Source organism: Bufo gargarizans, chromosome 3 (genome assembly GCF_014858855.1).
Source record: "Bufo gargarizans isolate SCDJY-AF-19 chromosome 3, ASM1485885v1, whole genome shotgun sequence".
Lineage (NCBI taxonomy): Eukaryota > Metazoa > Chordata > Amphibia > Anura > Bufonidae > Bufo > Bufo gargarizans.
In genome coordinates this window covers 51,676,355-51,703,723 of record NC_058082.1, presented here as the reverse complement: position 1 = coordinate 51,703,723, position 27,369 = coordinate 51,676,355, and the positions used below count along the sequence as shown (strand labels likewise).

General features: G+C 44.4%; 1 protein-coding gene across 2 annotated transcripts in view; it reads right to left on the bottom strand.

The window, feature by feature from the left end:
* Positions 1-22,544, bottom strand: part of LOC122931927 (fibrinogen-like protein 1) — a 37,556-nt gene extending 15,012 nt beyond the window's left edge. Inside the window, exons 1-3 of one of the 2 annotated variants that reach the window (XM_044286012.1) lie at positions 22,412-22,544; positions 6,587-6,660; positions 1,062-1,278 (exon numbers count right to left, since the gene is read on the bottom strand). In XM_044286012.1, coding sequence (XP_044141947.1) covers positions 1,062-1,278; positions 6,587-6,658 — 289 coding nt within the window. In that variant the 5' untranslated portion in view covers positions 6,659-6,660; positions 22,412-22,544. Of the gene's footprint in view, positions 1-1,061; positions 1,279-6,586; positions 6,661-7,865; positions 7,955-22,411 lie in introns of those variants that run through there. The other variant, XM_044286013.1, reaches the window with a different exon arrangement.
* Between the last annotated feature and the right edge of the window lie 4,825 nt (positions 22,545-27,369).

Below are 27,369 nucleotides of genomic sequence, written 5' to 3'. Positions count from 1 at the left end.
TACAGCCCTTTTTGCCGTGTATTAGTGGAAAAAGAAAAAATATATTTGCCGTTCAGCTGTGCAGTTATATGATCTAAAGCCTTTTGTGGCGTGTATAAGTGGAAAAAAATAAGGGCCTATTTGCTGTTCAGCGGTGCAGTTATATGTTCTAAAGCCCTTTTTGCCATGTATAAGTGGCAAAAGTAAAATATATTTGCCGTTCAGCGTATTTTTGGCGGTCTTTGTTCTGACGGATCAGAGGAAGGGCAAAATAATCAGTGACGTCAACACAAACCTACTGCTGACACCCTCTCCACTCGGGGGGCTCTACTTGTATAAGCGTTTAATAGAACAGGTTCTGTAGACATCTATGTGGAATCAGCTGACGACGGTGTAAAAGGAGTGCGCTTCTTCTTGGCGCTAACATCAACCTGTAAGGCTGAGTTCATACTAGAGTTATTTGGTCAGTTAGCTTTTAGTGCACATTGATTTAGGCTTAATGTCCCTTTAAAGGGGTTCTCTGGGATTTACCTTAGTGATAATTTATCATCAGGATAAGTCATCAATATGAGATTCGTGGTGGTCCGAGTTACTGCACTGCCCTGATCAGCCGTTTAAGGAGATCGCAGCTTTTCTGTGAGCGATGTGGCCTCCTCACAGCTTACTAAGTACAGCGCCGTACATTGTTAAGTGGTCAGCCCTATTCAAGTGAAAGAGGCTGAGCCTAGGCCATATGACCAATGAACGTGACTTCTTAGGGCCTAGGAAGAGGCCTAAACTCTTACAGATTGCAGCAGTCTCTTCATACAGCTGATGGCTGGGGGGTGCCAGGGTTTGGGCCCCTGCCGATTTTATATTTATGACCTTTCCTGAGGATAGACCATCAATGTGTAAATCCCAGAGAACCCCTATTAATATGATTTTTTACTAATCTGTACATTTTTATTTTTATAAAAGTAAATATTGCTTTACAAACATTTGGAGTTAATTCAGATAGTTGACAAGAAGCATGTAAAGTTATATTCTTCCCCAGGTCTGGGTCATAAATATTGGACAATCGTACAGCTGTTGACAGTACACACCTCCATCATGAACAATGAGGTTCCCACTAGTTGGAGGAATTTGCACATTTTCAATTCTACTTTTAGCCAACTTGCTTTTATAATATTTGCTCTTGACGGAGTGATAGTTGTTTTCTCCAAGGTCTTTCAGCTGCAGTTTCCCCAGCTCCAACTTGTTTTCCAAGACTTGTATCCGGTGGAGAAGTTTTGCATTGTCCATACGGCAGATGTCTATGTCCTTTCCAGAGAAAGAGAACGATCATGTACATGGTACCAACACATGAGCAGAATAGCTAATAACCATTACAATCACCAGAACCAACAGTAGCTCCTCCAGCTTCAAAAAGGTCAGGGACACACTGGAGATAAAGGCCCTCATTTATCAACAAGGGACAAATTGAAGATCATCTTCACATTTGTCTGTTTTTGTAAAGGTAATGGTCTGTGCTACCAAATTACTGAAAGTGGCACACACAACACTTATCAAATTCAGAACAGGCCAAACTTTCACATTCTGACTTATTTTCACCCGCCACAGCTACGGTAGGTCAGGAGTGGAGTGAAGGTGAGTCAATTTTCTGGGACTTTCCCTCTGATAAATGGCGTATCTGTGATTTTTGTTTCTGTTTAAATAGGATCTGAAACCTCCCCTGTCTATTTAGTAACTACTTGCACCCCCCATGTAATAATTAGAGAACAGCTATTTTCATGACTGTATGATGTGCCTTTCCTTTATTATTCCTGCTAGACGTTAGGAATGAATTGCTAGCAGTTTGCAATGAAGGTGCAGCTGGGTGTAAGCAATTCATTCATAACTTCTAGCAGGACTAATAAAGGAATATGCCGTTAGTCATAAGAATAGATGCTCCAGAATTTTTATGACATGGAAAATGCAAGAGATGACAGCTCCTCTTTAAACCCTTTATACTTTGAGGTGTCAACAGTTTTTGCTTTTGCATCGCTGCATACAAGTTGCTATACTTTTTTAACTTTCCATTGACATAGCCATTGGTTTTCCTAGTACATATATTAAATTAAATATGCTTTTATCAATTTTTGGAGGTGTATGGAAAAAACTGAAAACATGAAAAAGTAAAAAACAAAATGACAAAAATTGCAGAATATATCTATTACTACTTTTGTGCAATAGCATAATTTGTCTTTGTGTTGTCATATTCTGAAAGCCATAATTTGGAGGGTTTGCATTTTGTGGTACAAGGTTGGGGTACATATGAGTTTTTGATCACTTTTTTTATTCCTTTTTTTTTTGGAGGAGAAGCCAACAAAATAAAGCTAATCGTTTTTGTTTTTTGGGGTTTTTTTTACATTTATTTTTCTTTACAACGTTCACTGTGCTGGATAAATTATATGACACCATGATACTATTATGGGTAAAGCAATTTTTCTCAATAGTAAAGGACTTGATAAGATAAAAGAAAAATGAGAAGTTTTTTTTTTTTTTTTTTTTTTTTTTTCTAAAGCTTTAATGAGCTTTTCTTCTAGTCCAGGCATGCTCAACCTGCGGCCCTCCAGCTGTTGCAAAACTGCAATTCCCAGCATGCCCGAACAGCCTACAGCTATCAGCCTACAGCAGGGCATTGTGGGAGTTGTAGTTTTACAACAGCTGGAGGGCCGCAGGTTGAGCATGCCTGGACTAGTCCAAGTAGGGAACTTGAACATGTGATCCTCTGACCCCTTATATAATACACTACAATACTTCATTATACACTAGATAACAGTGACAGGCATCCAGAGGCAGGGCCTAATAGACGTACAGACCTGTGGGCCTACATTAGGCATCTGGCTGCCATGACAACCCATTGCCATCCTGTTATTACATCATGGAAGTCAATGGGGTGACAGGGGGAGACCCTTTCTTCTGTCTAACAATTTAGATGCTGCAGTATCTAAGGGGTTAAATGGCCAGGACCACTGTGTCAGCTGTAATATTCCTCCTTCACTGTATATGGTGTGTGGTCAGCTCAAGAACCTGTACAGTGAAGGTATGAAATTTACAATCAAATTTTGAAATGTTAGAAAAACAAATTTTCTGTGGGGTCTATGAATATAAAATATATTTTTTTCATCTAAAACGCAATTAGAGCACTGTCCACTAGATGTCACTTTGCCTCCAGTTTTTTTTTACTCATTGCTGTAGTTGAATTGTTCCATCTTAGAAAGCAAGGCAATAGAAGCACAATGATAAGCCGTGTTCAGAGGTGGTGGGCTTGCTGAAAATTTACAGTACATGTGGATAGAGTTTTGATAACCTCATCTATATGTAATGGAAAAAGTCTGCACAGAAATTAGTGCACGCTGTGGCAATCGCTGTACTCAGGCGCTGACGCTGTAACCACAGTGGCCATTAGCAATTACAGTAATCATGGATCTCAGGTTCTTGTGTCATTATGTTCTTGCTGCCCCCTAGGTTCTTATTTCACAGAGAAAAAACATGTTAGGGCACTTTCACACTAGCGTTTTTCTTTTCCGGTATTGAGTTCCGTCCTAGGGGCTCAATACCAGAAAAAAACTGAGCTTTATCCTAATGCATTCTGAATGGAGAGCATTCCGTTCAGGATGCATCAGTTCAGTCCCTCTTACATTTTTTGGCCGGAGAAAATACCGCAGCATGCTGCAGTTTTCTCTCCGGCCAAAAATCCTGAACACTTGCCGGAATGCCAGATCGGGCATTAATTTGCATTGAAATGCATTAGTGCCGGATCGAGCCCCAAGTGTTCTGGAAAAACGGATCCGGTATTGCAATGCATTTGTGAGACGGATCCGCATCTGGATCACAAATGCATCCTTTTGCGTCTGGATCGCTGGATCCGGCAGGCAGTTCCGGCGACGGAACTGCCTGCCGGAATCCTCTGCCGCAAGTGTGAAAGTAGCATTGGCTGTGAAAGTGAACCTAAGTAGCAAGAGCCAGAGGCTGTTAAAGGAAACGAGTCACCAAATGTTTTTTTTTTTGCCAGTTAAAAGCAGATAGTAACACATCTCCTTTTTTCTAATCTGTTTTGATTTTCCTATTTGCAGATTTATTTATTCTGTTTCCTGAGCATGATTATGGGGGGCGGCCATCTTGCCTAAGCTGTGCTTAACAGCATTTAGAAATCATTGAGAAAATTGCTTTGCGGCAGCCCCATGGGCCATAGACACAATGGTCAGGAGGGAACCTCATTGACTGCTATTGGAGAGTTTTGTAGACATGCTCTGTGACCTGATCAGAGGTCATTCTACAAGGAAAGAATAGATGAGCTCTGACAATCACTTATTGTGAATGCTGGATTCTGTCTTATCTGTCATTCTAATCCTGCCTATAATGGTATCACCTCTTTGTATAGATAAGTAGGTAAATACAGTAAAGGGATCTATATGTTAAACATAAAAATGTGATTTAAACAAGACATCATTTTATGATGACACCTTTCCTTTAATATATTCCATGTAAAACTGTACATTAATGTAACTGAACAGGTATACTGAACATAGTGGGTATAAAAAGTCTACACACCCCTGTTAAAATGTCAGGTTTCTGTGCTGTAAAATCTTTTTCCACCTTTAATGTGACCTATAAACTGTACCACTCAATTGAAAAACAAACTGAAATATTTTAGGTAGAGGAAAGAAAAAATATAAAAATAAAATAACATGGTTGCATAAGTGTGCACACCCTTAAACTAATACTTTGTTGAAGCACCTTTTGATTTTATTACAGCACTCAGTCTTTTTGCGTATGAGTCTATCAGCATGGCACATTTTGACTTGGCAAGATTTGGCCACTCTTCTTGGCAAAAACACTCCAAATCTGTCAGATTGTGAGGGCATCTCCTGTGCACAGCCCTCTTCAGATCACCCCACAGATTTTCAATCGGATTCAGGTCTGGGCTCTGGCTGGGCCATTCCAAAACTTTAATCTTCTTCTGGTGAAGCCTCTCCTTTGTTGATTTGGATGTATGCTTTGGGTCGTTGTCATGCTGAAAGATGAGGTTCCTCTTCATGTTCAGCTTTCTAGAAGAAGAATGAAGGTTTTGTGCCAATATTGACTGGTATTTGGAACTGTTCATAATTCCCTCTAGCTTAACTAGGGCCCCAGTTCCAGATGAAGAAAAACAGCCCCTTTGCTTGATGCTGCCACCACCATGCTTCACTGTGGGTATGGTGGTCTTTTGGTGATGTGCAGTGTTGTTTTTGCGCCAAACAGATCTTTTGGAATTATGGCCAAAAAGTTCAACCTTGGTTTCATCAGACCATAACACCTTTTCCCACATGCTTTTGGGAGACTTCAGATGTGTTTTTGCAAAATGTAGCCTGGCTTGGATGTTTTTCTTCGTAAAAAAGGCTTTCGTCTTGCCACTCTACCCCATAACCCAGACATATGAAGAATACTGGAGATTGTTGTCACATGTACCACACAGCCAGTACTTGCCAGATATTCCTGCAGCTCCTTTAATGTTGTTGTTGTAGGCCTCTTGGTCGCCTCCCAGACCAGTTTTCTTCTCGTCTTTTCATCAATTTTGGAGGGACGTCCAGTTCTTGGTAATGTCGCTGTTATGCCATATTTTCTCCACTTGATGATGACTGTCTTCACTGTGTTCCATGGTATATCTAATGCCTTGGAAATTCTTTTGTACCGTTCTCCTGACTGATACCTTTTAACAATGAGATCCGTCTGATGCTTTGGAAGCTCTCTGTGGACCATGGCTTTTGCTGTGGGATGCGACTAAGAAAATTTCAGGAAAGACCAACTAGAGCAGCTTAACTTTATTTGGGGTTAATCAGAGGCACTTTAAATGATGGCAGGTGTATGCTGACTCCTATTTAACATGATTTTGAATGTGATTGCTTAATTCTGAACACAGCTACATCCTCAGTTATAAGAGGGTGTGCACACTAATGCAACCACATTATTTTAGTTTTTTTTTGTTTTCTTCCCTCCGCCTAAAAGATTTCAGTTTGTTTTTCAATTGAGTGGTACAGTTTATAGGTCACATTAAAGGTGGGAAAAGTTCTGAAATGATTTATCTTTGTCTCATTTTTTTTTACAGCACAGAAACCTGACATTATAACAGGGGTGTGTAGACTTTTTATATCCACTGTATATACTCAATGATTTCAGCATCTCTAGTCCAAAGATGAAGAAAAACGCATTATTAAATATTTCATTACGGCTTCTGTTTGTCACTTCTGATCTGCAAATGTTTGTCCACCGCACGTATTGCTTAAGAATCAAGGTCATTATCTGGATTTTGCTAGATTAATTCCTCTCCTCTTGGCAAACATGGTCATAGGTGAACAAGCCAATAAAATGTAAGAGGCCTCTTGTTGTTTGCCGAGGCATGTCTTATTGTAGTGTGTAATAATGTGACCATTGATTTACACAGTATTAACCTATGTCCATCAGGAAAGGGAGCTTGTGCCATGGTTTACTGAAGGATCAGATTGATAGATTATCGAAAAATGGAACAACAACAACAACCAAGGGTGTGTTTTAGAGGATGAATTGTAGGTGCAGCAAACAATGAAGAATTGTAAATTACACTTACACTGAGCCTTGGTGCAGACAGGCCATAGCGTGGGAGAAGGAAAGCCAAAATCAACCACATTGTCGACATCATTCCTATCAAGAAAAAACAGTAGGTTTTGTGTGGTCACTATTAAAGGACAAGGTTAGAGTAATTTATTATTCAAAATTCACTGAGTAGGACCTGCCTGACTGAGACCACCTTGGCGCTGGTAGGCGGGCACAGATGTGTTTTGATCGAGATATATTGGTTGAGGTTTTGGATTTTGTCATAGTAAAGGCTTGGTCCATATATAGTGTTTGCATCTATTGTATTAGTGCATTATTTTTTGTGGTATTTTTAATGTATTATTCAGTTGAGGAAAACTGCATGTAGAGTTAGGTATATGTTAATGGTTGATCCTGTGACCACCATTCTTGAAAAGCTTCAAGCCTATGTACATCTTTGGGGGCAAATTATTTATTATTGCATTGTACTTATTTTGAGCTAAAAATAAAAAAAATTCAATTAGTCTTTATTAAAAATATGGATTCCTTTTTTCTGTACAGATGCTACTAGCTGCCTGTGGATTTTCAGTCTTTTCCGTCATTTTGGGAGCCGACAGGCTCCTTATCTCAGCTCTCTGACATTATAAACGATCATTATAGCTCAGTTCTTATCTTACTAATAAGAATATGGCTTAAATAAGTGTTTATGACCTCTTAGTAAATTACAGATAAGGGTTTAATAAATAACTGGCACACTGAAAGTGAAAGTACCAGTCATATAGTTAGAAAAACAGTTACACCTTTGTGACAGACCAGCTCAGTATTTTTAATAAAGGCCAATTTAAATATGATTTTTAGCCAAAAATGAGTAAAATGCAATTATAAACAAAAACTGACTCTGAAGATCTACATAGCCTTTAAAGCGTTTTTCTGGAATTACTATAATTATTAACAGATATGCTCATGTAGTTACTTATCTCGTGTATAGTACATCTTATCCATGTTTTTTCTTTTTAAATCTGGACTTTTCTGACCCGTTTTCACCATGCAAACAAATCACTCTGGTTTACATCTTGTATGTAGAACTTCCAGTTGCTAGTTTATTGCTTCTCCCACTCAACTGGTTACATATACACTCCCCTATCACTGACACACCCATGGACATGATATCACAAAAAATAAGAAAGATCTGCATGGACATGGTCATGTGCCCACAGCCCAAAATGTTAGACAGGAGCAATAAAAGGAAAAGAAATAGATAAAAAATTACAGCTGATTATTTTAAAGGAGGTTGATCCAAACTGGAAAAATACCTTTTAAGGGGTTCTTAGCTTTGGACAATCCCTTTTTGTTTGAAGGGTCCTCGATAATAAGGTGTCCCACTGCAGGCAAATCTATGAGATAATCTGACACAAAATTTTGATGCAAAGTAAGCCAGCCAATCAGGGATATAAAGTTAGAGAAAAGTGTCTAGCCATGTTAACTTCTCATCCAGCATCAGCCACTGTGATACATGTGGTGCATCTTTAGATTGCCTAAGAGGGTAATTTCTTAAATCTGTTGAACTGAGAAAAGTGGAGTGGCTGTTTTGTCAGTGGAGTAGGCACTGAGAAAAATTAATGAAGTGTTTGCAAACATTTTTATGTGGACTGCGACCAGCAGTTTGTAGTTATTAACGGGTGGACAGGTTGAGTGGAGCCACAGTTGTATCCGGATTTATCATTTGCAACTTAAAAAAAAAAAATCACAAAAAAGTCAAGTGTACTCCAGTTCCCTTGTGTTGTACAAACCTTTATAATAAATACGATTATACTTTAGACTGTGAAAGTCAAGTAATTCATGCAACAAATTTAACAAATGGCGTGACATTTTGTAAATTTGTCACAAAAATGGCTCATGCACTTAATGCACATAATTTATGATGAGGCCTGCGCCTTGTCAAAAATTAAGCGGATCCTCTGGTGGCGCTGGGGATATCAAAGGCCGGCATAGAACGCTGGTCTTTGATAAATAACCACCATGTTGTGTCCTTTGATAGCAAAATTCAATTTACCATATTGTGTGTTAGAAAATGGCCAATGTTTTTTTTTTTAGTTTTGTGTTAAAAATGATATGATGCCTAGAGATGATCGAATTTTTCAAAAATTAGATTTGCCGGTTCGCCCAATAAGAAAAAAAAAATTTGGTTCGATCCAAAAATATTGCGGCGAATTACGTTAAGAAACTGCTATTTCCTGGCTGCAGAAAGCCTTTATAGTGGTGTAGAACACTGTGCCTTGCAGTAACACGCATAGGGAGTCTGCTTTGGCAGTGAAATAATACTGTGAGTCCGTATGACCTGCAGATGACAGGCGTCGCTCTTAGAATCACTGCACACTTCACTTATTTGGGCAGTCACGGGGCCAAAACTGAAAAAATAACTACTGTGAGTCCATATGACATGCAGATGACAGGCGTCGCTCTTAGAATCACTGCACACTTCACTTATTTGGGCAGTCACGGGGCCAAAACTGAAAAAATAACTACTGTGAGTCCATATGACATGCAGATGACAGGCGTCGCTCTTAGAATCACTGCACACTTCACTTATTTGGGCAGTCACGAGGCCAAAACTGAACAAATAACTGAAGTATGAACTCAGTCTTACAGGTCGATGTTAGCGCCAAGAAGAAGCGCACTCCTTTTACACTGTCGTCAGCTGATTCCACATAGATATCTACAGAACCTGTTCTATTAAATGCTTATACAAGTATAGCCCCCCCGACAGAGTGGAGAGGGTGTCAGCAGTAAGTTTGTGTGGACATTACTGATTATTTTGCCCTTCCTCTGATCAATCAGAACAATAACCCACAAAAAACGGATCCTGTCTGTGGAGCATACACCTTCACTCGGTCAGCATTTGGTCAGTAATCCGTCAGTATTGCTAATGCAAAAAAAAAACAGGAGTGGATCCAAAACAGAGATGATACATGAATGGAATATTTTCATGTCTTCTGTGTTTTGTACCCACTCCTGCTTTTGGCTACCAAATCACAAGCCAATTCTGATGGGACCATACAGGCCTTACAGCTGCTACACAGACAGGATCCGTTGTGCGCCTCATTTTACCTTCCTTCTGACAGATCAGAGGAAGGGTCAAATAAATGATCATGTCAGCCAAGCCAAAAAGGCTAAATAGTGGCCCAGTCAGGATGTGGGGAGGGTGGGAACAGCATGAGAAGTCTACAGAGTGGCCTTATTACATAGTGGTGAGGTGGAAGCAGCATCAGGAGGCCACAGAGTGGCGAGGTGACATAGTTTGCAGGTGGTGACAGCATCAGGAGGGCACAGAGTGGCAAGTTGACATAGTGTGGAGGTGGCGGCCGCGTGAGGAGACCACAGAGTGGCAAGGTGACATAGTGGTGAGGTGAAAGCAGCATGAGGAGACCACAGAGTGGCCTAATCACAGAGTCTTTGGTGGTTTAAGCCTTAGGAGGCCACAGAGTGGCACAATGACATAGTGTGGAGGTGGCAGCAGCATTAGGAGGCCACAGAGTGGCAAGGTGACATAGTGTGGAGGTATCGACAGCATCAGAAGGCCACAGAGTGGCAAGGTGACATAGAGTGGAGGCAGGAGCAACATGAGGAGACCACAGAGTGGCAAGGTGACAGTTTGCAGGTGGTGACAGCATCAGGAGGGCACAGAGTGGCTAGGTGACATAGTGTGAAGGTGGCAGCAGCATGAGGAGACCACAGAGTGGCAGGGTGACATAGTGTGGAGGTGGATGGCAATACCAGTACCCGCTGAAGTTGGTGGGTGAAAGAAGGAGCACTTGGCATCAGATGTGTGGCATCAGGCGGGTGGCAGCATCAGAATAGTAGCTGAGGCAGGTAGCCAGAAGAAACCATTCTCTTTTGTCATAGTGTTGGTGTGGCACCATGGATGATCTAGTCTGATGCATCAGGAATTGGTGGGTGGAAATCCTGGCTGATCCACACCTGATTCATCTTGACAAAGGTCAGTCTCTTCACATTTTGGGTGGACAGGCGAGTTCCTCTTGGAGTAACTATGGCCCCCGCCGCACTAAACACCCGCTCCAATGCCACACTACTGGCCGGGCAGGACAGCTTTTCCAGGGCAAACTCGGCCAGTTGTGGCCAGAAATCCAGTTTGGCTGCCCAGTAGTCCAGCGGATCTTCAAGGTCGGCTGGCAGGGTGCACTCAAAGTATTCTGACTCCCATTGTTGTAATAGCGATTTATCCCTAGTGAGACCTATGCATGGCCTGTATAAGCAGATATAATCACTGCGGACAATCCTTATTAGATAGATAGCTCACCAACACCGAGTTTATCCGTGTAAGTTGCTTTATTCTGTAAGCCAGATAACAGTACAGCAGAACAGATGGATTCCGGTATTGTGCGGTCAAAAGATGATGCTTTAGTAAGCATACATGAAAATACATGTGTACCTGTACATATGGCTGGAGCAGTATGAAGATACAGGAAGTGAAGTACACAGAAGAAGGGGCGGAGAAAGGAAATAAATTACAGATATCAAGAACAAGAAAAACAAGTGCTTTACCAAAAACGGCCACGAGATGGGAGCATATAACCAAATATGGAATATATGAATGGTTCAATGAATTAAACTATATAGATTTTAATTGCGTAGCAGCACACCAAGTATGCCACCACCTGCTGGTTCAGGTTCTGCTCTGTCTAGCCGCTGGTCAGTAGTTTCTTCACTATGCGGTTGAAGAAAGCTGCTCATCAGCGACTGTAGACTCAGGCTGCTGCTGATGAAGCTGGTACTGCTCCTGCCAACCCACCCCTCCCCAGCAGCCATGGCAGTGGAATGTGAGCCCAGAGGGCCCCCCTGGTCAGACCTGCGAAAGAATGAACGAAGGCGCAGCTAGGCAGCAGCCAACTGATTACATAGGATGTCTCTATAGTAGTTCAGTTTGTCCTCCCTCTCATCGGGTGTAAAAAAGGTCCCCATTTTGGACCAGTAGCGAGCCAGAAGTCATCCCTCTGCCGAATGGTGACAATTCGGCTGTTGTAATACCCCAAAGGGGCATTACCACTCTTTTTGCACCCCACCAGGGGTGTAGCTAAAGGCTCATGGACCCTGGTGCAGGAGTTCAGCTTGGTCCCCCACCACCACCTTTCCTCAGTGCTTTATGGCAAGGGGCAGGGGTGCACCTAGCCTTTCTGGTGCCTGAGGCAAAAATTGAAACATCCCCCCCCCATGCCAAATTCTCAACCTGACCCATTCCCTCCAGTCCTACTGTTAAAGGAGTTGTCCTCTTTTTTTACTACTGACGCCCTATCCTAAAGATAGAATATACAGAAATCCGCAGCATTCACCAGTTGAATGAACAGAATCCAGTTACCACACATGCGCCGAACCCCCGTGCGCATAGGAGAGAGATTGTGCAGCAGCCAATAAGAAAAAAGCCAAGATATTGGCTGCCACACGATCTCTCTCCTATGCGCACGGGGGTTCGGCGCATGCAAGGTTGGATATGGAGTATGCCAGGCATTGGCGTGCACTCGGGGTATGAGTGCAGCGCAGGAGTTCACATGGATCTCTACCACCAGTAAGTCTACTCTTATATAATACACAGGGTAAAATATAGGTAATATTTATGGTGCAATATTGTAGTGTCCCACTAGGTAAATGTGGGCACTACACAAGGGTCAATTGTGCCACGTGGTTCTCCTACTCCTGAGGGACAGTGGCAGTGTATTTAACAGTCCATTTTAATGTATTCTTATATGCTTTTATGTGTATTGTCCCTGTGATGTATGTAACAGGCCTATTAGGGTGTAGTTCATCATCCTAGACACTAGAGGGAGCTAGGGAACCCCTAGTATATATATTTAGGCCCAGACAGGGAGGGGTCGGTCTGTGTAGTCAGGAGTCTGTGGAGAGACAGAAGTGAGAGGGCACCTTAGCCAGAGAGAAGCTGAGGGCCTCCTCCTGACATGCAGCTAGACAGCCCAGGCTTCTAGTTGCCACCAGGAGGCCAGTGGATGCAGTCCAGCCTGCCTGAGGATATTGAGCCAGAGTTAGCTCAGAAGATTATCACCAGGGGAAGAGTTTGCCTCCTGAGAGAAACCTGCAGTTCCCATAACCAGAGAGCAGAGCAGAAGAGTAACCAGCCAATCTGAGAGGAGCTGAAGGGCAGAAGGAGTATTTACCTAAAGCAAGGGATATATACCTGAGGAACTTTACTACCAAGGATAAAGCCAGCATTAGGGCATACGGGCCTTGGGATTGAGACAGCCAGGAGTTCTGAGGAATAGTGCACAGGATTTCTGAAGAAAAGGTGCAGCCTGGTCTGTAAGTGTTTTTACCCTCTAAGTATCTTGCAAAGAACATTGTACCTGCCATTGATGTAAAAGCCTGCTATTGATTGCTGCTGCCATGTGGAACTGAACTCAGACTGTATAAAGTTAACTGTTTCAGTAAAGGAAGTTTGGTTCACAACAACAACGTGTTCCTCAATTATTACCACTATCAATCGGTGTGCCACCGTTACAGGCACTGGCGTCACAAATCTTAAAGGGACCTTGCCCTAGGCACATTAAACACCTGCAACATCCAGGGCACCTCATCTACCATCAGGCCTGGTCCCTATACATCGAGTGTGCCCCAGAGGACCCCTGTGCTAGCCTCTCCATCACTGCTGTACGCCTGCCCAGGGTCCCCCTACAAACTGTGAGTAACCTAGAGCAGAGCAACCCTCGTTTGCCTATTAACCGTGACCTCACATCGCAATACCCTGCAGGTCGGCGTACTGCAATATGACCTATGAAAAAAGTACATGGGTTGTACACTATGTATAAGTGAATTATATGTGATGTGATTTTGGTATCCACACCCCCTTTATGGGGGAATACCCGCAAATTCATTATTTAAGGCACATTGTGTTTTGTGATTTCACTGCTTGAGAAAGACCAGAGATGGTTGAAACGTCGCTGTCTGTATGCTGCTGGTACAAATAAAGTAGCCGGATTCTGTTCATTGAACTGGCGAGTGCTGTGGATTTCTATATAGTTGTTCCTAGACGGGACCCCCAGCCAGGATCTCCACCCGCGAGCACCATCATCACGATTCTCATTACTGGTATGTTTTTCCCAAATTGGGGTGTGTAGTGCTGCTTACCCTACATTGATCTATCCTAAAGATAGGTCATTAATATCAGACTGGCAGGGGTGCTGGGACATCAGCTGTTTGAAGAGAGGTCAGTGCTGATATGAGAGCTGCTTTCTCTGCTCTGTTCACCTGCTCACCGCAGCAATTGCAGTGATGAGCAGGTAAACAGAGCAGAGAAGGCAGCGCTCGTAGGAAAAATAAAGTGGACAAGCCCTTTAAAGACATACTTGGAAAACATTACATACAGCGCTACAGAACATACAGGGTAATACAGCCCCACATATGTACCTCTTCTATCCAGTGATGTCTCCTCTGATGTAGATATTCTCTTTCCTCATCTTCTCCTTCCGACCAAACTGCCATGGTGACTTCTTTCAGCTGCGTCCTGTCTCTGCAGACACAGACATCTTACTTTCCTACTTTTTCATCCTCCTCCTCACCTTTTCAACACCCCATTCTACCCCCTTACCTTTCAGATCAGACCCCCATATCAAACCCCACATGAGACCCCCCCTCTCAGACCAGACCCCCTTTAGACCTCTGTCCGACCTCATATCAGACCCCCATTAGACCTCAATGTCAGACCCCGCCCCAATATTAGACCTCAGATAAGACCCCCATTAGACCTCCAGATCCCCATATAAGACCCTCATTAGACCTCCAGACCCCACCTCCAGACCCTCATTTGACCTCCAAACTCTCATATCTGACCCCTATTAGACCTCTAGACCCCCAATCAGAGCCCCATTAGACTTCCAGACACCCGGTCAGACCCCATTAGACCTCCAGACCCCCATTAGACTTCTCTAGACCCCCAGTCAGACCCCAATCAGACCCTTCAGACCCCTAATCAGACCCCAAATCAGCCCCTTTAGACCCCAATCAGTCCCTTCAGACCCCTAATCAGACCCTTTAGGCTCCTAATCTGACCCTTCAGACCCCTAATCAGACTTCACACCCCTAATCAGACCCCCAATCAGACCCTTCAGACACCCAATCAGACCCTTTAGACCCCCAATCAGGCCCTTCAGGCCCCTAATGAGACCCTTCAGACCCCTAATCAGACCCCCAATCAGACTCTTCAGACCCGCAATCAGACCCCCATATCAGACCTCAGATCAGACTATAAAATAAACAAACTTACCTCTCCTGCTGTGCCGCTCCTCTTCCGGTCAGGCTGTCTCCTGGGCTCTCGTCTTTTCTCAGGTCCAGCGCTGCAATTACCTGACCTCCTGCAGCGTCAGGTCAGAGTGCGCTATGTACGTCCTGATGCTGCAGGCAGCCAGGACACAGCAGCACCGGCCCCGGGAAGATCGAGCAGGAGGAGAGGTAAGTACTGTACAGCGCTCACAGTGCTTCTCTCCCCCTTCTCCTGCAGACTAGTGAGAGCTTTCGTTATGGAAGCGCTCACTAGTATTCCCTTTATAAGATGCAGTGCATCTTATATAGGGAAATATACATCACCCCTGGCAAGGGCCCCCTAGACCCCCCTGGCTTAGGGCCCGTTCGCAACTGCGACCGCTGCAACCCCTATAGTTATGTCAGTGACCCCCACTATCTCCTTTATGTGATCTAATATCATCTTTCATATTTATCACCATATCCTGCATAATGTGTATATATATTTCCTTGCAAATAGCTGTTAAAGTGTAATATGCCTGGTCTACCAGCAGATGGGGGCAATCTTGGCAGAACTAGTTTCCCTGGAGTGGAGCCTTCTATTCCAGTCCAGCCCTCTCTAGAGAGTGAGGAGTTTAGTCAGTGAAGGCCAGTCTAATCTACCCTCCTAAGGGAGAGGTCAACTCTAGCCTTCCCCTCCTTGGGGACAGGTTGAGTTTAGAGTAGCCCCTGGGTGGGGAAAGCTGTGTGCCAGCAGAGCACCTTCTGCTCAGCTAGGCCCAAAGAAAGAGGAGCAAAGAGCTTCAGAGCCAGGAGGAAAAATTCCCTGGATAAGCCTAAGATAAAGATAAAGACAAAGTCAGACTACAATAAGAGAAGTTGCAGCAGAAAGCAAGAGAAAAAGTTCCTATTTAATCCAGCCAGCATAACAGAGCTGAAGAGTTCAGATGTACCAGAGCCGAATGTGTTTGCCTGCCAAAACTTATGCCAAAAGCTGCTGGTAACCAAGATAACGTTTGGAAGATTGTTCCTTGATGAAACTTTATGCCAAGTAAATCTTTTTTCAATGTTAATACAAGTCTGGACTCAAGTTATTTTACCCTCATCCTTACCACCTAACCATTTCAGTTGCACCACTGCGGACGACTATGCCTGGGTTTCCGGATATCCAGATAGGAGCACCGTGACAAGTGCAAAAGCTGCACCTAAAGGGACACTATAGGCAACCCTTACACCACTCTGGCATTCCTACACCTGGGTACCACCAGTACCAACTACTTAGGGGGACCTAGTGCCTCGTTGCTGAAATGCAACTGGCGTCACGACAAAAACTCAACCGGCTGACGTCTCACCAGTGGCGCGCTGCACTGTCACTACCCAAGCAAGTGAGCATGCATCGGGCCATTTGCGCAAGTGACTCGGAGGGACTCCCTGCCTCCATCTCCACTGCATACTTCCACGGTGTGTCTGGGTCCTCTGCCTCATCTTCCTCATCGCCCTGTAGCTCCTCTGGCTGCTCCTGCTCCTCCTCTCATTTCTCTAGACATTGCTTGTGCTCCAATGTCCTCCTTCTCCTCCAGTTCAGCCCCCACAAGGCTCATGGGGCCATGAGATCTAGGCGCCATGTCTCCAGTCCCCTGACCAGCCATATTTACCAGCATCTGTTCCAGGACATGAAACAGTGGAATGATATCGTTCATCCCGTACTCCTGGCGACTGACAAATAACGTGGCCTCCTCAAAGGGCCTGAACAAACGGCAGGTGTCACGCATGAGCTGCCACTGGTTGACATCGAAGTTACACAGAAGTACTCCTGTCCGCTTGGATCATCAGGAAATCGTTGATGACCTTTCTCTGTTCGTACAGTTGGTCCAACATATGGAGGGTGGAATTCCAACGGGTGGAAACGTTGCATATAAGCCTATGTTGGGGGATACCGTTCTGCCGCTGCAGCTTAATGAGGGTGTGCTTTGCGGTGTATGAGTGGCTGCAAAGTTTCCTGGCCATTTTTAGGATGTCTTGCAGATGGGTGGAAGACTTCAGGAACCGCTTGACAACCAGATTGAACACGTGTGCCATGCAGGGCGCATGGCTCAGCCCTCATTGATGCAGCGCCGACACAATGTTCTTCCCGTTGTTGGTCATCATGTTTCCGATTTTCAGTTGTCGCAGAGAAAGCCAGGATTCAATTTCTTGCTGAAGGACATGGAGCAGTTCCTCCCCTGTGTGACTGTTCTCTCAGGCACACGAGGTGCAGAACAACATGACACCTCCCTGCACATGTGGTATGCTGGAGGGGCACTGTGCATTGTCCCTGCAGTGGAGGCTTAGGACACGGTGGAGGATGAGGAGGCAGAGGCGGACATTGTCGCAGGACCAGCGGCGTGGTAAAGTGGAGGCGGAAGCAGCGTGACATGGTCAAGTTGCTGGTGTGGCTGTGCAGGAACCACATTCGACCAGTGGGCCGTAAAGGACATGTATTGTCCCTGACTGTAGTTACAGCTCTGCACGTCGGCACTGCTGTGCACTTTGGCAGACACTGACAGGCTCGAGGACTGGCCCACCTTCTGTTCTACATGTGTGTGCAGGGCTGGTACTGCCTTTTTGGCAAAGAAATGACGGCTTGGGACTCTCTACCTCGGCTCGGCACAAGCCATCAGTTCTCTGAAAGGTGCAGAGTCCACCACTTGGAAAGGGAGGGACTGCACTACCATCCACTTGGACAGGAACACATTCAGCTTCTGCGCCATTGGATAAGTGCACGCATACTGTTGTCTCTTGGCAATTGCTTCGGTGATCGATTGCTGACTGAATGCGTGATGAGGAGTAGGAGGAGGAGGAGCAGGAGCATCAGGGCCGGCAGATGATGGGAAGGACAGACAGCTTCCTTCGGCTTAGGTGGTGGAGCCTTGACTGGCAGAAATCGGGTGCATGTCAGTGGGTGATGCAGTGGTTGCTGCGGCAGGCTGTACCACCACATCGGAGCCACGGTTCTCCCAGGCCACTTGATGGCGACACTGCATATGTTAACGCAGAGCTGTAGTGCCAACATTGGCACCCTGGCCACCCTCTGCCCACAGATTCTACATACGGCCATGTTCACCTCCTCCGGCGGCTTAACAAAAAACTGCCACACCGCCGAGTAGGTGATTTTACCCCCAACAGTACGCACTGACTGACTGCTACCGCCGCTGCCTCCTTGAGCCCCTGCACCGCTACTTCCCGGGCAGGTAGGCTCCCGCGAAGCGGGGGGTCTACCCCGGGCGCGTTTGGCTCCCGACCTCCCACTGCCGCCACCCTGCTGACTCCCGGCCACGCTAGCGACTTGCTGGCTCACGGGCAAGCTTCCATCCTCTTCTTCCGATAATGATAAAGCCCCTTTATCACCCGGCTCCGAAGTGCGATCAGCTACATCATCATCATCATCGAGTAGTGTCTGCACGTCACTGATGTCCTCCTCAACCGTCTCTGGGTCAGGAGCCTGACCGCTCTCAACACCAGCTCTCACGCCACTCTCCTCAGCACTACTTGCCCGCCGACCGGAGGAAGCGGCAGATGTCTCCTCCACATCTTGGCTGTTCAGTAGCTGCTGACTGTCCTCTAGCAGTTCTTCCTCGCTGAAAAGTGGAGCTGAGCCTACAGCATATAATACTTCTCTCGGTGAGGGAACAGAAAGGGGCAGAGACAAGTGAGGGCACTGGGCCTGCTCTCGGGCCATGCCAACTAAGGGTTGTGTATGACGAACCCACTGACTCTTGGCTAGGAGTGTCTGAAGTCACTTGTGACGAAGTCGAAGATCGAGTCAACCATTCAAGAACCGCTGGGTTGCTGGTCACGACACAACCGCTAGCTGACACTGGAAGCTCAGGCCTCTAGAAGTGACCCCTGCTGTTCACACGAACGAGTCCATTGCGGGAATCACGCTCTGTGTGTGAGTGTGATCCTCCGCTCTGGACTTGCAGGAGCGCACGGCATTATCATGATTTATAATGCTATGTGTCTCTGCTTGACCTTTTTTCCACAGAATCATAGTGACATAAAGCTGTCAGTATGATTCTGTAGAAATAAGGTCAAGCAGAGGCACATAGCATTATAAATCATGATAATGCCGTGCGCTCCTGCAAGTCCAGAGCAGAGGATGACACTCACACATGGAGCGTGATTCCCGCAATGGACTCGCTCGTGTGAAACAGCCCTTACACTGCTGCGACCTCTGCCTGCGCCAGAAACATTTAGGCCTCTGCCACTCCCCTGTGCAAGGCCTGGCACTTCTCTGCTTGACATACTGTTACATCAAATAACCAAATGTTAGACTAAATATCTTTTATTTCGCCACTAATACACAGCATACAGGGCTTTAGAATATCTCACTGCACCGCCAAATGGCAATTAGGCCATAATTGTTTTCAATTTTTACACAAAAGGCTTTTCAACAGATAAGCGAATATAGTTGTATTTCGCCAGTAATACACGGCAAACTGGGCTGTAAAACATCTCGCTGCACCGCTGAGCGGCAAAGATATTTTTCCTTTTTCCACTAATACAAGTAAAAAAGGGCTTTAAAACAGAAAACTGCACCGTTAGGCGGCAAAGATAGTTTTCCTTTTTCCACTAATAAACGCAAAAAAGGGCTTTAAAACAGATAACTGCACCGCTGAGCGGCAAAGATATTTTTCCTTTTTCCACTAATACAAGTAAAAAAGGGCTTTAAAACAGAAAACTGCACCGTTAGGCGGCAAAGATAGTTTTCCTTTTTCCACTAATAAACGCAAAAAAGGGCTTTAAAACAGATAACTGCACCGCTGAGCGGCAAAGATATTTTCCTTTTGCCACTAATACATGACAAAAAGGGCTGTAATTTTCACACACAACGGCAAATAATACCTTTTTTTCCCACTAATGCAAGCAAAAAAATGCTTTAGAACATTTAACTGCACCGCACAAGGGCAAATAAGAAGTAGAAATGTTTCCTTGTAATAAACCCTGTTAATGGCTGTATCAAACAGCACTTGCACCCCAATAACAAGAACGGTTTGCTGGAATTACAGAGCTGTATAATCGCAATTTGGATCCCCAGTCAGTGCAGCAAGGTGTAATAGGATTGTTCCTATTACCCAGGCTGTAACCTCCCCTACTGAACCCTGTTTAACATAAATGCTGTGGATTGATTTCTCCCTATCCTTTCCCTACATCTTGAATAATCTTTCCCTGAACTTATAAATCGTTTTTTTTTTTTTTTTTTTTTTTTTTTAGCACAATGACGTTTTTTCTATCACTGTCCCTAGTGCCTGCAGACACGTCTCTCCCTGCACTAAGTACACTGGTGAATGGCAGAATCTAAGATGGCTGCCGTATTTATAAGGCTGTGACAGCACAGGGCTGGCTGGCTGCTGATTGGCTGCATGCATGGCATTATGGGTGATCCCGCCTTCCCAGACTTCCTTTCTCCATGTCCTCACACGTGCAGCAACCATTTGAGGAAAAATGTGATTCGTTACCACAAAGCGTGAGGAAATTCGCATTCGATGCAAATCAAATTTTTCCTAAACTTCGTAACGAATTCCACTTCGTCAGCTTCGATTCGCTCATCTCTAATGATGACCTTACTCTGTGGGTCAATACAATCATAGCAATACCAAACCTATATAGTTTTTATTGAAAAAGGAAAAGATTTTTTTGCATCATTATATTCTGACACATATAACTTTTTATATTTCCATCTACAGAGTTATCTAAAGGGCTCTTTTTTTTTTTTGCAGGGTGAGCTTTAGTTATTATTAGTACAATTTTGGGGTACATACAACTTTTTCATAGTTTTTTTATTCAGGGGAAGAAGTGACTAACAGTGGTTCTGGCATTTTAATTTTTCTTCTTACGGTGTTCACCATACTGTATAAAAACTTTTATATTTTAATAGTTCCCGTATTTTTGGATGTGTATCCACAAAAATAAACAATTATGTGTATTTTTTAGTTTCTATTTTTATATGTACATTGTAATGTTATATGTATGTTTTTTTTAGTTCTTCTAGGGGACTTCAACTTGCCATGATTTCATTGCTTATATCATAGACTTCAATAGCATACTACTGCACTCTGTGGCATTTTAACCAGCTTCCTATTAAGCCCAGCTGCAGGCAAGGCTTAACAGGCTTTTTCCTCTGGCAGGCCTTCACAAGGCTGTCATAGAAACTGATCTTTTTTGACTGTGGCATCTAAGGGCTTAAATAACTGGGATCAAAATTATTAGGCATGATCGAATTGACTTTGAATGTTAGAATACTGTACAAAGCGAACTGAACCAGCGTTCGCTAAAAGGTTTTTAAAAGTAGAAATGAATTTCTGAAGTTATTACCCAGTCTTGCGAGACTTCGTGAAGTAATAACTTCGGCTCATAGGAGCCAATACATTCTAATACTGTACGGAGCGCTCGCTCCATACAGTATTCTAACAAAGTTTTATGCAAATCAACTTTGGATGTTTCATCCGAAGTCGATTCACTCATCCCTAATAATTATCTCTGATCCCAGTCATTGCTGGATTACCCACCTGGCACCTGCAGTATCTGGAATGGGCTGAGCCTGTGAGCCCACTACACACCCACACAGGTCTTTTTACATGCAATGGGCAGGAAGGGGTTAAAAAGACTTCAAAATACATCAGTTCAAAAAGTCACATCCTGATACATTACCCCATAGGTATACACTGTGTACATTTAGACGGGATTAGTAAATCTGCCGCATTGCATTTACAAAGTTAATCCGCAAATAGTTTTATTGCTATCCTGTATATAGACTGTAATTGGATTCCAAGATGGGGATTCATTGCTCCCAAATTGCCTTCCTTCATTTTCTTAGCAGGAAGATGCTTATATGCTGTTCATTGGGGACAACTGCTGTGCTATTTACTACAAGGGAGAGAGTTTCTGATATTGGGAGATATTGAGCATGACTGATCTCATTATAAGCCTATTGATACCAGCGAACATAAAACTAAAGCAATAAAGTGAATGTTGGCACTACCCCCCTGTGCTCCAATCACTGCAATACCATCAAACTCTATGGAGCTTCTCCAGGGATGGCAAGCAGTGGATAAGTGGTGTTCTGCATCAAATACTGTACTTTACAGTCCAATCTTCAAAAGATGAAACAATGCAGCACTTGAGGTGCAAGATGCCAAACAGCGCAGGAGGCCTGCGGAAGCGCAGTCACCGCGAAACGGCCGTTGCCTCTGTTTGGCATCTTGCACGTTAAAGCCTATGTATTTTTATGGGTTTATGAATAAAGATAGGATTTTTTGGTGAGTGCCACATTGTTGCATCCTTTGAAGATAAAACCAAAACAAGACCAACACGGGGAAAGTACATTGAAATTGGATAAATTCTGACTATAGGATGAAATGTTCGAAACTTTGTAAATTGTGTGAAGACAATCCAGATTCCTGGATTTCCCACAGGGATTTACACTCCCCGTAAAGAGGAGAACTGTGGACTGGTTCATGCATTTTTACAAGTCTTTAAGTAAGAAGCTGTAATAAGAGGATTCACCCAAAACCGCTCAACAAATCAGTATAAAACAAGAGCCCATTAATGCGCTTACCTTGTGTAAGATCCTGGAGCTTCAGCCCATAGGAAATGGCAAAAATTAATAGAAACAGTAACGCTTGCTACATATTTGTGTGGTAATAACAGCCAGATTGCATCAGTATGCATCCACATGTTTTCTATTACAGAGGATCTAGACCCGGAAGAGTAAACCTTCCAGATACAGTCTTCCAAGGAATTTTATACATTGCGTCATGACATTTCCTGATATCATTTATCACATAGTTGTGAATGAGAGGTTTACTGCTGCCATGGCAGGACATTATGCATGATACAAGATAGTGATTGCATTCCGTTGTAGTAAGGATCTTTATGGTCAGGATCAAGGAAGTAACAAGGAATCGGTGCATACCCTGGTATGGGACCCTATCCAACATCAGCAGAACATGGAAATGGAAAAGCCATGATTATTAAAGGGGTTTCCAGGATTTTACTACTGATGACCGATCCTCCGTATATATGCAGCGTCCCACTAGTGTACGTGGGCACTGCAAAAGCTTGTTTTGTCATATGTTGTATCATGCTGTATTTTATTCTTATGTGAAATCCCTGTTACCAGGCTGTCAGGTGCACTACACACATTCCACCACTAGATGGGGATAGCACCACAGTATATATACCACAGTTCAGGCCTAGTTAGTCAGTTGAGAAGATGTAGGAGTTGGAGTTTGGAGGAAGAAGGAGATGGAGTGAGGAGCAAAGGGGAAGGAGAGGACCTCTCTCCTCTCAGCTCTCTCTTGGTCTCCACGGCCCAGAGGAGCCAATTTATATCTCCATGTCAAGCCAGGAAAATAGGCAGAGGTGAAGTCTGTGTTCTACCATCTACTCTTCTGGAGTATCAAGTGGATTTTGATAAGTTTATTGTCAAAAGACAAAGGAAGTACAACGCCATTATTCTAGGCTCTAGGCGCCTTTGTATTAAGGTGAAGGATTTATTAGCTTCCGGCAGCCTCACCGTTATTTTCAGGACAGATAAGATTTCTGTTGCATCACTTGTGTGTAAAAGATAAAGACTTGAACTATCTCTACTGAGACTGAAGCAAGGCAAAGAGCTAAATATCAGTGAGTACATAACTACCTACTATAGCCTGAGACATAACTACATGTACAGCCTGTTACTGGGATTCATCACATCCAACCTGCATGTTCATAAGAGACCGTTTTATAGCTGGATGTAAACTGTTATCAAGAACCTGGTCACAGAAAAGTTCTCAGTTAGATTCAAACCTGCCTCATTCTTCTATCTCCATACTACCACCACTCTCACCATTTTGCACCATCAAGGTGCTGGGGGTCACGACATTACTTAAGTCAGGGGCCCAGTCACACAAGGACTCAGAAACCCGATCACCATCAAGGGCACCTCGATCACCACCTGGCCTGTGTCCCCTGTAATAGAGTGTGCCCCGGAGAATCCAGTGCTGTTCTCCCCTTCACTGCACTACTGGCCCAGGGAGGCGTCTGCTAACCGTGAGTACCGATGAACTGTTGCATCTGTCAGCCCACCGTGAACCTCACGTGTTCTCCCCTGCGGACCCCAATGGGCCATCAATATCCAATCAGTAGGCGTCCAACAGATATTGATGGCCTATCCTAGACAACTCCTTTAAGGATTACATTTTTCTTTTATGTATATATGTGCAGCACGCCAGACCTGCAGGGTATTGCGATAGTGAGGTCACGGTTATGGGCAATCGAGGGTTACTCACTTTTTGGGGGACAACCCTGGGCAGGCATGCGGTAGTGAAGGAGAGGTAGACACAAGTTCCTCTGGGGCACACTCTGGATGTAGCGACCAGACCTGATGGTGTGTGAGATGCCCTGGATGTTGCAGGTATTTTGAGTGAGGCAAGGTCCCTTTAAGGATTGCGACGCCAGTGCCTGTAACGGTGGCACACCAATTTATAGGAGTAGTAATAGAGTACGCAGATGGTATGGTAAACCAAACGTTGCTTTACTTGGAAAACAGTCCAACTTTGTACAGACAGTTGATAATGATGCAGTCCCTTATATCACAGATGCCACAGCAGGTTTACTTCACAATACGGCAGGTATAAATCTTGCAAGATACTTGGAGGGTAAACAGTTAATGCTTCGCAGAACTATGCTGCACTATCCCCTCAGCTATTGGATCCCAAGGCCCGGATGCCTAAATGCTGGATTTAATCCTTGGTAATAAATCTTCCTCCAGTATTGACCCTTGCTTCTATCTTAAAGTACCTCTGCCTCTTAGCTTACTTCTCTGAGCTGGTTGTTGTGTTCCTGTGGTGAGGGAAGCTGCAGGTTTCTCCCAGTAGGTTCATTCCTACTACTGGGGTGACTTCTTCTGTGCTTGTTGGATTACTGGTCTCCAGGCAGGCTGTACTCCTTCTCTAGCCTTCTGGGGCAACTAGAAGCCTGGACTATCCAGCTGCATGTCAGGAGGAGGCCCTCAGCATATCTCTGACTGGTGCCTTCTCACTTCTGTCTCCAGACTCCTGACTATGACCTAATCCCTCCCTGTCTGGGCCTGGACATTTATACTAGGGGCTCCCTATCTCCCTCTAGTGTCTAGGATATCTAACTACACCCAGATAGGCCTGCTGAGCATATAACAGGGGAACCAACATATGTAAAACACACAGGAAATACATTAAATGCATAGATAAATATAATATCACTGTGCCTTGTGAGCAGAAGTAACACGTGATCCAATTAACCCTTGTGTAGTGCCCACTCCTACCTAGTGGGACACTACATATGCTCAGACACTCTTCTCTGCTCCATCATGTACAATAAATGCTAAAGGTGGGTTCACACGTGGTGGAAAAATCTGCCAGAAAATATGTAGGTGCGGATTTTTACAAAGGTATGGATTTTGCTGCTGATTTAACATAGTAACATAGTACATAAGGCCGAAAAAAGACATTTGTCCATCCAGTTCGGCCTGTCATCCTGCAAGTTGATCCAGAGGAAGGCAAAAAAACCCTGTGAGGTAGAAGCCAATTTTCCTCACTTTAGGGGAATAAAAATTCCTTCCCGTCTCCAATCAGGCAATCAGGAATAACTCCCTGGACCAGCGACCCCTCTCTAGTAGCTATATAGCCTGTAATATTATTACCCTCCATAAATACGTCCAGGCCCCTCTTAAATTCCTTTATTGTACTCACCATCACCACCTCCTCAGGCAGAGAGTTCCATAGTCTCACTGCTGTCACCGTAAAGAATCCTTTTCTATGTTTGTGTACAAACCTTCTTTCCTCCAGACGCAGAGGATGTCCCCTCGTCACAGTCACCGTCCTGGGAATAAATAGATGACGGGAGAGATCTCTGTACTGACCCCTGATATATCTATACATATTAATTAGATCTCCTCTCAGTCGTCTTTTTTCTAAAGTGAATAACCCTAATTTTGATAATCTTTCAGGGTACTGTAGTTGCCCCATTCCAGTTATTACTTTAGTTGCCCTCCTCTGGACCCTCTCCAGCTCTGCTATGTCTGCTTTGTTCACTGGAGCCCAGAACTGTACACAGTACTCCATGTGTGGTCTGACTAATGATTTGTAAAGTGGTAGGACTATGTTCTCATCACGGGCATCTATGCCCCTTTTGATGCAAAAAGGTTTATATAAGATTTCTATGCGGATTACATTTGAAGAGCCATTCTGCTTTACAAAGGCCACGACACATCCTTATATACACAGCAGAATGTCATTCCACAGTGGAACACAGGGCAGGGATTGACGCTTTTCAACCCCATAGGATAACATGGGGAAAGTTTTTATGTGGCGGTTTTCCGGGGGATTTTTCAGCTAAGGCCTCATGCACACGACCGTTGTGTGCACCCGTGGCCGTTGTTCCGTTTTCTGTGATTTTCTGCGGATCCATTGACTTTCAATGGGTCCGTTGAAAACTCGGAAAATGCACCGTTTGTCATCCGCCTCCGTGATCCGTGTATCCTGTCCGTACAAAAAATAGGACCTATCCTATTTTTTTGACAGACAACGGTTCACGGACCCATTCAAGTCAATGGGTCAGTGAAAAAACACGGATGCACGCAAGATTGGCATCCGTGTCCGTGATCCGTGGCCGTAGGTTGCTTTCATACAGACGGATCCGAAGATCCGTCTGCATAAAAGCTTTTTCAGAGCTGAGTTTTCACTTCGTGAAAACTCAGATCCGGCAGTATATTCTAACACAGAGGGGTTCCCATAGTGATGGGGACGCTTCTAGTTAGAATATACTACGAAATGTGTACATGACTGCCCCCTGCTGCTGGGGCTCCGATCGGTAACCATGGCAACCAGGATGCTACAGCAGTCCTGGTTGCCATGGTTACTTAGCAATATTAGAAGCATCATACTTACCTGCTGGCTGCTGCGCTGTCTGTGACCGGCTGGGAGCTCCTCCTACTGGTAAGTGACAGCTCATTAAGCAATGCGCCGCACAGACCTGTCACTTACCAGTAGGAGGAGCTCCCGGCCGGTCACAGACAGCGCAGCAGCCAGCAGGTAAGTATGATGCTTCTAATATTGCTAAGTAACCATGGCACCCAGGACTGCAGTAGCGTCCTGGTTGCCATTGTTACCGATCGAAGCCCCAGCGGCACCTGAGGGGTTAATTGTGCGGATCACAGCCCCCTGTAAGAGATCGGGTGCTGCCAGGCAGCAGGGGGCAGTCATGTACACAGTTCGTAGTATATTCTAACTAGAAGCGTCCCCATCACCATGGGAACGCCTCTGTGTTAGAATATATTGTCGGATATGAGTTTTCACGATGTAACTCAAATCCGATGGTATATTCTAACATAGAGGCATTCCCATGGTGATGGGGACGCTTCAAGTTAAAATATACCATCGGATTGGAGAAAACTCCGATCCGATGGTATAAAAGGGACTCCTGACTTTACATTGAAAGTCAATGGGGACGGATCCGTTTGCAATTGCACCATATTGTGTCAACGTCAAACGGATC